Source organism: Pavona decussata, unplaced genomic scaffold, assembly GCF_977016875.1.
Source record: "Pavona decussata unplaced genomic scaffold, jaPavDecu1.1 SCAFFOLD_67, whole genome shotgun sequence".
In the NCBI taxonomy this organism is placed as follows: Eukaryota; Metazoa; Cnidaria; class Anthozoa; order Scleractinia; family Agariciidae; genus Pavona; species Pavona decussata.
The window spans coordinates 3,188,843-3,201,454 of record NW_028145486.1 but is presented as its reverse complement, the minus strand read 5'-3'; the positions used below and the strand labels follow the sequence as shown (position 1 = coordinate 3,201,454).

Here is a 12,612-nt window from a genome sequence, read left to right as displayed (position 1 = left end):
ATAAGGAATGCAAAACAAACCGATTTTCACACTTAAAAAAAATATATATATCATTTGGAGTGTGAACTACCGGACGTTGCGTCCGGCGTCCGCCGCGGCCTGAACCGAAACCCCTGACTGTCTGTGAAGTTTCCTGTAAGACATTCCGTCCTTTACATACAGCGTTTTTTGAGTGATTTAAGTCTTTTTATTCCGTATTTTTACCCCAAGTCATATATTTCACCACTAAATATTTTTCTCTCCGTTCTAAGAAACTTATTTCAGGATTCCGGATTCCTGGTTTTAGCGCTGCCCGACGAAATATTGTCAATTCCGGACTTTAAATAATGCTAAATTTTAACTATTAGTCGGTAAAATGAATAAAACTGACTCACCTCTGGTGTATTCTCATTTGAAGTGTTCCCTTCAAAGGGAATGGCAGTGACTTCAAAGAATGCCCAAAACGGTGTCAAATAACCCCCAAACGTATAAGAATACACCAGAGGTGAGTCAGTTTTATTCATGTTATTGAATTAAAGTTAAGATTTGGTATTATTCGAATGGACAATAATTTATTCCCAATACAAAATCTTATAACGCGTTTAGGCTACTGATGAGACAGCTTTTGGCCACAAGGGAGACTGGAAACAAATTGGTTGTTTTGGTCATCAGCGATACCACTGTGGGCCCGAAAGAGCGTGCAGTGTTTTTGGCGGCAGGATTTTATGTTCGTTTCGAGTACATGTTCTCGACTCAAATCCTTTGGATTTTCTCACACATTTCCACCAAAAATTGGATTTACTGTCTTTGAAAGGACTGGTAAGTCAAAATAGCCGAAGAGTTGCTTCAACGTTTTGGCGTACGTCAAGAATTTAAAAGCTATACTTCCGCAAATCAATAACGTTCTTTAATGTTTTTGGCAGGATGATTTCGGTGATTCGAATACATATTTATGACATAACTGATGCGGTTAACACAGTCTACATACTGTAACATGTTAAGCGACTAACTTTCGTCGGTGTTTTTGTAAATAGTTAATAAACCGACCCAAAATTAAGCCAGGAGTCATCGGCTTAAAATGTTATAAAATTAAAATGTTATAACTATTAATCTACCGACGGCAAATAAGCTGGCCAGTAGTTGTTAGCCTAAAATGTTATAGTACGTATTAATAGTGGTTTGAAATTCGGCCGTTAATTATTGGCCTAAAATGTTGGTATGTAATTACAGCCGATCCAAATACGGCCGTTAGTTATTGCCCTAAAATGTTGCAGTAAGCAATAACAGCGGATCCAAATTCGGCCGTTAGTTTTTGGCCTAAAATGCTGCAGTATGCGATAACAGCGGTTCCAAATTCGGCCGTTAGTTTTTGGCCTAAAATGTTACAGTATGTATTAATAGCGGATCCAAATTCGGCCATAAGTTATTGGCCTAAAATGTTGCAGTATGTATTAATAGCGGATCCAAATTTGGCCATTAGTTATTGGCCTAAAATGTTACAGTATGTATTAATGGCGGATCCAAATTTGGCCATTAGTTATTGGCCTAAAATGTTGCAGTATGTATTAATGGCGGATCCAAATTTGGCCATTAGTTATTGACCTAAAATGTTACAGTATGTATTAATAGCGGATCCAAATTCGGCCATAAGTTATTGGCCTAAAATGTTACAGTATGTAATAACAGCGGTTCCAAATTTGGCCATTAGTTATTGACCTAAAATGTTGCAGTATGTATTAATAGCGGATCCAAATTCGGCCATTAGTTATTGGCCTAAAATGTTACAGTTTGTTTTGATAACGGATCCAAATTCGGCCATTAGTTATTGGCCTAGAATGTTGCAGTATGTAATAACAGCGGTTCCAAATTCGGCCGTAAGTTATTGGCCTTTATCGCGATCCTGGGGGATCTTCTTTCATTGGAGTTTACAAAGCTTCTGACACTGTTGAAGGAACACCAATAATATTTGTTTTGTGGTGAACATGTACCATATACAGCGGATACAACTTTTTTCTTGAAGGTAAGCGAAAAAGAGTGATTATAAATTGGATGAAGAGATATTTACTTTAAAAGACTTTTTCTTGAGTGTGAAAAAGGCCACGGTAAATAACAATGAACACTGAACACGACTTGAACACGTCAACAAACCTGGATATACCCTACCACTCGTACAACTCCAGAGGACGTGTTTGTCGGAGTTTAGGTCTCGGACTGTCGTCGCATTTACTTTACAGTTTTGTGAGAGAAACTGTATTCAGACCATTTTATTTCTTTTCAAGTCGTCATAAAAATCACCGATATTACTTTGACAATAACAACTAGATTAACATTAATTTACTTGAAATGTTCTGCATCGAAGGCTGCGCTATAGCAGTGCGTGTAATCGTGAGAATTTCGTTACCTTAACATCTAAGAATTTGAACTGAAAAGTACGATATAACACAGTCGTTTGGACGCTATTTTTGAGCATTAATTTAGCGCTGTCTGATATCTTGCAGTTAATCCGAGCCGGTGAACCTAGACAAATGCCACAGAGCTAGCATACCCAATAGCATATGAAAAACTTCTCCTAACGACTCAGAATGATCATTAAGAAAGTACCCATTCAGTTTATTTAGGTTTTTCCCTTCATGATTAAGATTAACGTCTCATTAAGCAGAGATGAGTTATAAAGGCTTTCAGACCAATCTTTTTGCAAACTGCAGGAGTCGTGCAGGCCCGTCGACACTTTTAAACACTTTTCCCCTTCCGCTCTTCCCCCTCCCTCCTCCCCCCCCCCCCCCCCTCCGAAAAGCCTGATACTCAGGCTAATAATATATAGACCAAAGTTAGGGGCCTAAAATGTCACAGTATATAGAGTACGATAACAACATATTTTATGTCGTTGTCTAAACGCCTGATGATTTCACGTTTCAAGTACATGTTCAATTCGTTCTCGACTCAAATTCTGTGGACTTTCTTTTCTCTTTGGCGCATTAGGGAACCCTTAAGGCACCGAAATTTGTATTGATTGTGTTTCAATGGAACTGAGTAAGTCAGAGCACAAGCTGAGAGTAGCGGAAGTGATGCTTCAAAGTTTTGCAGGGCGTAACATGTCGATAATTTCGAAAGTCGGTAAAAATCGATCGTTGTCGATCGAATTCGATACTTATCAATCGACAGTTATCGAAAATCGATAAAAATCGATCAGAAGATTTCTTGTGATTATCGATTTTGATCGACAAGTATCAAAATATAAAAAAAATTCATGGCGGGAGATAAGACTGCAGTCGAACGCAGTCGAACGAAGCGCGAGCCGATCGGCTGTAGCAAGATTTCATTAAACCAGGATTCAGTACACCCTATTACACGCTCAAACAAACATGAGGAGCAGCAAAATAACTCCATTCACATCAAATATTTGGAAAACTCTTGGACGTCGCAGCTCCGTGAACGTCAGTTCGGGTTATATTACAGGGAACGAAATCGGGCACGATCGAACGGTTTAGCACGGCTGAACGAAATGATGTATAATGTTAACCATTTCTCAAGCTAACATCCTATTCTACATTGAATAACAACAGCATTTATAACAAACCACTTGGTTGGTCAGTTTTTATTACAATAAGTGTTAAACTTTATTGCCATACAGATTTACTTTGGAGCTGTTTACACTTCTATTTAGGCAGGTACAAAAGTCGGACCGGATCAACTCGGACCGCCAGTCCGGGTCGGATCAACTCGGATCGACTCGGATCCAAATCCACCGTTATTAGCCTCCAAATGGGGCTGGAAGCTTGAACATACATGCCTGAAATGTCTGTTTTTGTCTTTTTTAGGTTGTTGGAATTTCTGTCCTGACTCAGATTTCCTCTGTAGGTGTGTAGAGAATAAAAATGCGTAGGTATGTCATCTCTCAAACAAGAAAATCAAGAATATGACAGCCTAGTGCATAGGTCCCGTGTTGTGAAAGTCACCATTTTGGCTTCTAAATGGGGATTCAGCAAAGAAGGATTTTCCACCATAAACAGAGAGCTAGCCATTCAGTTAGCCAAGTGTCCTGAAGCCAAAATCACTTTCTTTGTTCCACGATGCAGTGGGCAGGAAAAGGAAGAAGCCCACAACCACAACATAAACATTATTGAGGCAAAACGGCGGCCTGGTTATGAAGAGTTAGAATGGCTTAGTTTTCCACCAGAACATTGGCAGATTGATGTTATTGTTGGTCATGGAGTGAGACCTGGTCGCCAAGCACAATTTTTTAAAGATTCTCACAAATGCAAGTGGGTTCATGTAGTGCATACGGACTCAGAGGAACCTGAATCCTTCTCAGAAGACAGGCACAAGATAGAAGTAGAACTGTGTGCAATGGCAGATTGTGTAGTTGGCATTGGACCAAAGGTGACAGAGACCTTTCGATCATGTCTCCGTTGTTGTGAAAAAGATGACTCAATTCTTGACTTTACGCCTGGTGTTTTTGATGAATTTAAGAGTGTTAAGCAGGTTTCAAACGAGGGAAAACACTGCAGTGTCCTTGTGGTTGGCCATCAAGATGTAGACGATTTTGCATTAAAAGGATACTACATTGCAGCAAAAGCTGTTGCCAGTTTACGTGATGCTCATCTTTTGTTTGTTGGAGCACGAGATGGAAGACGTGACCAAATAGCCAAGCTCTTTTCAGAATGTGGTGTTCCTACTGGTCGGCAGAAGATAAGAGGCCATGTTAATAGCCGAGAGAGTTTGAAAGGATTATTTTGTGAGGCGGATCTTGCTCTCTGCATGCCTTCTAGAACAGAGACCTTTGGACTGACAGGTCTTGAGGCCCTATCAGCTGGTCTGCCTGTTCTTGTCAGTAAGACCACGGGGTTTGGAGAAGCCCTAAGCAAAGTACAAAATGGCTCATCATTTGTAATTGACTCGGAAGATCCTGAGAAATGGGCTGCAGCCATCAAGAAAATCTGGGTAAAAGATAGGGGGATGCGACTTAACGAGGTTGAGACTTTGCGCTCTTGCTATGAGAAGGAGTACAGCTGGACCAAACAGAGTAAAGATCTCCTTGACAGGATGATGAGCATTGTCCATGGTAGGAATTTTCACTTCTATTGTAATTGATTACTGCATAATATTTGTGTTGAAATGGCATTAAACATACAATATAGTTTCCAAACACAAATGAAATACCAGTAACAGAAGAGGATTTGAAATAGATATATAAAGTCTCAAAAATTGCATATTGACCAGAAGTCAAGGATATTTACACTCGTTTAAACCATAAATTGTGTTGAATAAATCAGCTATCCCATTGTAGGCTTACTGATATCTAACTTGTAAAGGACCACTACACTGAAATTTCTCCTTTTTAAAGGAAAGCACAGAAAGAAGACGCATTTGAACTTTGTTTTGTCTCCCACTCAGCCAGCTTTGAGCTGAGAGCTTAAAATTTTTTTTTTGCCCAGAGTGAACATGCTTTTTTTTTTTTGCGTATTTCAACCTCTTTAAAAACAATCCAAAAAGACGTGTTTACATACATTTAGGTATTTCTACAGTGTAGCTCCATATTAGCTGAGGAACTAAAAGTTTGGGAAAGTACAAGTTGGACATTAATAAGTTTTCTCCCAGGCATTCCTAGGAAACCTTAGCAGTTAAAGGTTAAAAACTAGGCACATTTTCATAATAATGATAATTATATAATACTTATTATAATACTTATAATATTTTTATTCTTATAAATAGGGCCATTTCCTAAGGACCCTAATAACAATACTCAATTTACATTTTACCGTACCATTTTGATTCAGTTACAAGATTAATTTAAGTAAAGTTGGAAACAAAACTGATGCTCTCTAGTCTAACATCAGGCTTATGATGGCTTTGATACTGGAAACATGCAAAATTCTGTATTCTTTATTACTTCTTCTAGCTGATTCAGGGCTGGGTGATCCATCTGCAGACATTAGGCAGGCAAACAGAAGTTTGAAACCTACGACACATTGTCTTTATGATGACCAGATTGGTTTGGAAGGAAGTGTTAAACTTGAAGACAGACCACAAGGTGGAAGAGAAGAAAGGCCCTGCCAGCACTCATATCAGTCCTGGTAATAAATGCATTACATGCTGTCAATAATGTTAGTCTGACTTTATGGAGAGTGGAATAAGGGAAGACTTGTATAAACCCCATCATTTTTGCCTGGGCTTTTTTCGAGTTCCTAAGCCAGGGGATATAGGCAAAATCTCGCCTTTCTCCTCCTCCCCTTGCCCCTAAGCCTGATTCTCAAACAGTCCAGGTTTCTCGCGGTGGAGAGAGGGTGTGGCTGTAAGCGACCTGGACCGTCTGAGAATCAGGCTTCTTGCCCCTCTTCCCTGCCTCTATAAGTTCAAGGGCATTATTTAAAGGCTACGACATTTTAATGTCATATTGAAAAACCTTGAGCAATTTACCTCCAAAATGGTTTCCTATGATGTTGACACAATAGGATGATGGCGTCATGAAATCGTCATTTGTTGCCAGAATTTCGTTGCATTGCAAACATCGAATCACGTTAACAGCGAAATTTCTCACCAGATTGTTGTCAAAATAAAATAAAATAATAAAATAATAATAATAATAATAAAAAAATTGGAAAAGTCACCAACCTCGGCCCAGTTGCTCGAAGCAAGGTTAGCGCTAACCCGGGTTAAATACCATGACAACTTATAGGTTTTAATACCTCTTAACCAATGGTTAGCGCTAACCATGCTTCGAGCAACTCAGCCCTGATGTTAACCTTAGGGACGTGGACTTTAGTGCCTTGAATCAAGCATGTAACCTAAGAATAGCCCCTTCCCCCAATTAAGAACTTGTTTACAGCTATGAAAAATTGTTCTATTTACGCTACATTTTACAGTACTTAACTAGGCTAGTATGTGAGTGTGTGATTGTGCAATTGTTTTTGGCACTTCAAAACTTTACGAACGGCCCGGAGAAGCTTTGCTCACTAGAGAGGTTAAGAATTATGTTTACGGCAAACGGCGGAAATGACCACGTGACCATGTTTTCAGTTTCTCGTTAATATAGAGTAGTTTTGCATTTGTATCAAAGACCAGAATTAGTTTGCACTGTTCTCACCTTTGTACTCTTTATTTCAAGGAAACACAAACGCGAATCTCATGTTTGCCGTTTGCCGTAAACGCGATTCTTAATCTCTCTTTTGTCTCCTGTTGGGAGAAATAGAGGATATTACATGACCGCGCCTAGATACGAAATTTCTCTTCGAGTGTTGAAAAATATTTCACCCCTTCGCTGCGCTCAGTCGTGAAATATTTTTGAACACGTGAAGAGAAACTTCGTATCTCCAAGCTGCCATGTAATGTTCTGTTTATTATATAAACACCAATGAAATACCAAATCATTGGAAAAGGCGCTTTTTTTTACGTAACCATAGCAGCGGTGATCTTTTCACAATTACGTGTGAAAATATCATGTTTTCGCGCGAAAGCTCACCCGGCAGTAATTGTGACTCGAGCAATTTAAAGGAAACAATTGTCAAACGCGTGAATTGCAAGCGCATGGTTCACAGGCTCATTCTTTCAAGCTCCTAGTTACTGCTATTTATCATGCACCCAGTAGCCACGATTGGGGCGCAGTATCGCCCCGTAACGAAAACATAAACAAATCCCAGATGGTTCATGATAAATTATTGCTTGATTTGTAACAAACGTCAACCTGGGAACCTACAGTCAAAAGGCAAAATACCCACTGCAAAGAGCACAAATGCTAGTGACCTTGACAGAGATCGCCAGCGACAGTCGCTGACAGAAATTAAACTCTGTCTTGAATGGTTGCATTACAGTTGATACTTTTTTATGTTGATTAAGTAAAGGGAACATACCTTAGTTATAGCTATCTTTGTTCCCCTGACTAGTATGTCTGTAATTTGTTAATATTGTAATGAGACTGAAGAAAATGCATTCACACTAGGGAATGAAAGTGTTGTGGATGATGTAGAGTATCTTGTCTAACATAGTTTTAGTTAACTCACTTAAATAGTTACGTGAACTGAATGGCGAAAAAATTATGTTTCATCGTAATAAGAAAATGATTTTGATTGTATTTCTAATTAATGTATTTAATTAAAGACGTTTAGATAAAATTGCACCTTCGATATCAACGCAATTAGAATTTAAACTGTTGGGGCTGACATTTGTTAGCTTTGTTACTCCCAAAGCCAAACCATTAGTCTTGTTTTTGATTTTAGATTTAACAGTAGAGTCTGGCCATTCAAAGGAAAGTAAATGAGCAGTACTTTCTTTGGTGTTTGTTTGTTTGTTTGGGAGCTTTTCCTGTGAAATTGTCATCAGGGCTAGATTCTAAAATTTAGTAAGTTCTGAGGAGTAGGAAAACTTTACCTAAACTCTTAGATAAGTATTTTACATGTAACAAGATATAAAAGAGTTCAATTAGAACCTTGACAAGAAAACCTTGATACGAGATTTACGGTAGAATGTCATTAGGAATCGAAGTTACTGAGTGTATTTTTGACCAATTGTATTAATTTAAATGGAAGCATAAAACATTTTAGTAGTGGATTCATCTAGTGAGCTCGGGTTTTAGAATAGCGAATATACACAGTTCGACATGATGTATACTTAAGATGTGAATGTAACCATTAAAAAAATTGCTTCAGTCACTCTTTATTTCTTATACTTTTTATTTCGTGTGTTCCTTGCTGTTGTTGAACAAGAACCCAATAAAATTTTAATGTACTAGAAAAATCATTTCAGCTGGTGTAGACTAACGCAGTACGTTATTTTTTGTTTTCTGAACTAGCAACAAAAAAAATCCATTTTCGCCATATCGTAAACTCCTGATGCCCGTTTTTCTCAAGACCCGTAAACTTAGCTGTCCCACCAAGTAGTGTCTCAGATACAATAAAAATATCAGGTCAATTTGCTCACAGTGTTTCATGAACGTATCTGACAGTTCAAAAAAATTCAGCTTTCATAGTCGACCCAAGTAATATTGCTGAGGAACGTTTTGCACGTGAAGTGGTTTTTAGCGGGCCCAGTAGGCTGATTGGGACTTTCGAGGAAGGGGCCCACTGAAGAGGGTTGTATTCTTCGGGGTTGGGGTGGGTGTGGGAAGAGCTTATTTTCGGAGAGGCTTGTAATGGAGGGGATTAGAAGCATTGTGAAACAATCCAGAAAACTTGGATTTGCCCATGGTAAGCAAGGAAATAACTCAAAGTGTGTTTCTAAACAAGGGAAAGATTTTGGGATAACGCACTTTGCTTCTAACCCTTTTCAACTGGAATTTTATGTTGACGATCAGAGCGACAAAGGGCTAACGCCCGAAACGTCAGCTCTCTCTCTCTCTCTTTCCACGCCCCACCGACGTAGCACCACAGTCTCTTTTCTTGTAGCCCAGGCAGTCTTGGAAACAGAGTTTTTGTAGTTTTATTCGTTATGAATACACAACGAACAGTAAAAAGTCCGAAAACTAAAATGTAATAAAATCGATTCCTTATTATAGGGATAGCGAATTGGACGGACAGCCTAAAAATAGTTTCCAGTAACAGGGGTTTATCTATTTCCGGAGCGTTTTTTTAATTCCGGAGAACAAAATTTTACAGTTATTACTCATGACATGTGTACTTTGTCCTTAATAATCTAAAAAAGTGTACTTTGTAGTTATTAATCAGGAAATTCATCTTTTACGATTAATAATCGTGCATGTTACGATTAATAATCGTACCATTCAAGATTATTAAGTACGTTTGACACATTATACAGTTAATAATCGTAAAGTACGCGATTATTAATCGCGTTTGACAGGAAATGCAGTTATTAATCGTAAATTGCGTTTTCTCGGTCAAAACAACAATCATGGGGCGAATTTACTTGACGGCCGCCATTTCGAAAATTATTACGAAGTCAACCACTGCTCTTCACTACGCTTGCTTTGAAAAAAATCTTACAAAAACGAATGCCTTATAGGACTATACTTCCCTCGGGGTTTACTTCTAGTTTGCCCGTGAGTTCGCGAATGACATTTTCCTCATTTTCACTCTTCGACGAACAACAGCGCGAGCGGAATTCGTCACGTACGGCAGTGCGATAATTATCTGAAATGTTTGCGAAACTTTTCAAACAAAACGAAGATCTTTTTAAGTCTTTTGTTTTAAAACAAGCAAAAGAAAAATTTGTCTAATGGGTTCACAAATTCAGTCCATTTGACGTTTGTATTTTGTTCGCGTTTCGAAGCTTATAACACACCGTGAAATCAACAAGTGGTCGAAAGCTTCGCTGGTATACTCGCATAATATTTTCGCTAATTTGCACCGTTTCGCGTATAATTTTTGGGAACACATGATTTCAAATAAAGAAAAAAAAAGGACAACGAAAAGTAGGTCGCTTTGACCTGATATTATTTCTGCTTTTGAGGATATCTACGGAATTAAAACTTAGAAACTTATCACAAACTGGGAAAGAGAAAGCCCGACGAAAACAATTGAAAACGCTATCTCAAAATTCGCGAATGACGTTTTCACTCACCAGCGGTACATGACAAATCAAAACAATAAACCGGTCGTAAAAACTACTCATAAACTGAAGGCTGAGCTTAGATTCTGAATTAACTAATAAATTTAATATATGATACAGTCTGTGCAGACTACGATTAACAACTGTATCTGGGTCGAAGCGTTTCTAATTATGTATGCAAAGTCGACTACTTTGACAAAACAGAATTCTGTATCAGTTACAGGTCTGATGCGAATCGAAGCACGACCAGAAAACTTCGAAAGCGAGATGTTTTCTGCGACGGGAATCCAGCGAAATACAATGGTTCGCTAATTCGTCGAATCCGAAGCAGGATTTATCGATGTGATCTCTGCAAGAACACCTTCGATTCGTACGCAAATCTTCAGAAATCTTACAATGTAGATCCGTTCAGTCAAAACAATCGCGAAGCCGCTCGTTGACGCGGCTTCGCCGCGACTTTCGCGGTTTACGCCCCATTTAAGCCGCAGTTGCACCACTCGTTAAGCAATAAGCTTACTGTTAAGAGAGGGTTTTGCCAATCAGCCGAAATTTCCCGGAAAAAAGGAAAAAAGGCTTTGTTAAATATTTCTTTCAGGAAAGCCATGTTCGAGACCTTTTTAAAACGCAGTTCTGCCAATGCGTAAACTTCCGACGTGTTTTGAAGTTTTTATTTTATCCATCAGTCGAACGGCCAATTTTAACTGAACCCTATAAACTAGCTAAAAAACGTATTAAACAACAAGATTATATTCAGATGGCTAAAATTATTTTTATTTAGCCAGAAATACAATTTTTACAAGCAGTCATTCATAAACTTGACGACCAATTCTGTAAGTTTAAGTATTTTGCGCGGCAAAAAAACAGTGAATCAGAAATCAAATAATCGATTGACAAGGCTGTGTAGGATACAGTAAAGATATTATACTATTTAAATACGTTCTTTTATCCCTTGGAATTTTAGATAATACATTTACTGAATTTGAACTCACCTTTTACATTCCGGTGTTTACTCGTTCACTGATAGAAGCCGACGCAAACTGTGTCGGAAGGACAGGCCTCAGCGTTGTTGTGATACACAATCCATTCTTTAAGTCTTTACCTTTAAATTTGGTCTTTCCACAGCTAACATTGATTTAAAGAGCTGGCGATGATTAAATGTTTAAAATTGACGTTCAGTCACTCAGCTTCGGCCGCTGTGAGGTAAAATAATCGCACGCAAAATTTAAGTTTGCGAAGTTTACATTTCTTGCCAAGTGTTCAGGATCAACCGCTGCGAACATAACTTGATAAGTGTAATCCACCTTTGATAATTAGCAATGCAAAATCTGTTCCTCTTGTAATTCAGCAGGTATTTAGATCGGCACACAGATATTTCCCAAAGAGAAAGTCAGCGTCTCCGAACATAGCTCAATACCATGATGTAAAGTCAGTAAATAAAAGCATTCAATTTTCATGTGTTCTAACGGAAACTACAGCGATGACCAATTCTGTAAATGTTCCTGGATCGTACTGTTTTTTTTAGATCACACTAGCGCTTCTTTTACGACGAAAGAAATACTCTGACTCGAAGCTCGACTGTGATCAGTACGAAGAATTTCTTAAACGGTCATTGAGCTTTGTGAGAACGCGCCAGCTAATGGCGCGTTCCATTTGACCAATTACAGAAGTAGCTGTCAAAATGTGTCCAATCCAATCACAGAGCCGGTTGTCATTTATGAGGACAAGTTCAACCCACTCAAACTCTGAAACACCGGTAAGAAATCCCGGCGCTAGGCTTCCAAGGGCCCTTCCAAGTTGGGTACAGGACAAAGAGAAAAATCTGCGATCAGGGGGAGCGAAGCGCGGTTCAAGTTTTCTCTTTGCCGTACACACGACTTGGGAACCTGTTTAAAGGGCTATATGATTGAAAAATGATTGCCGAGGAATGATATCCTTAAACGATTGGATCGCACATAACGGTGATATTCATATGTAAGGATGAACGTAATCCTCACAACTGAAAACAAGAATAAAAAGGAATTAATATGTAAATTATGGAATTTCTAGCACTACATCAAAAGAACCCTCCTGAGAGAAGAAATTGCAGTAACAACTAATTGGTGTCGTATGCGTATTCACAAAACCAGGCTACACCTT

At 38.6% G+C, this 12,612-nt stretch overlaps 1 protein-coding gene across 1 annotated transcript; it reads left to right on the top strand.

The window, feature by feature from the left end:
• The first annotated feature begins 3,354 nt into the window (after positions 1–3,354).
• LOC146478112 (uncharacterized) lies at positions 3,355–6,886 on the top strand. Its single transcript, XM_085112854.1, has 2 exons — positions 3,355–5,041; positions 5,879–6,886. The coding sequence occupies exons 1-2, from the start codon at positions 3,865–3,867 to the stop codon at positions 6,055–6,057; spliced, it is 1,356 nt and encodes a 451-aa protein (XP_084968980.1). The 5' UTR covers positions 3,355–3,864; the 3' UTR covers positions 6,058–6,886.
• The last annotated feature ends 5,726 nt before the right edge of the window (positions 6,887–12,612 follow it).

Bases quoted from the DNA above. Each gene is read 5' to 3' on its own strand.
- LOC146478112 (XM_085112854.1), top strand. From the start codon at position 3,865: ATGTCATCTCTCAAACAAGAAAATCAAGAATATGACAGCCTAGTGCAT. The intron at 5,042-5,878 runs GTAGGAATTTTC...TACTTCTTCTAG, and splicing joins GATGATGAGCATTGTCCATG to CTGATTCAGGGCTGGGTGAT.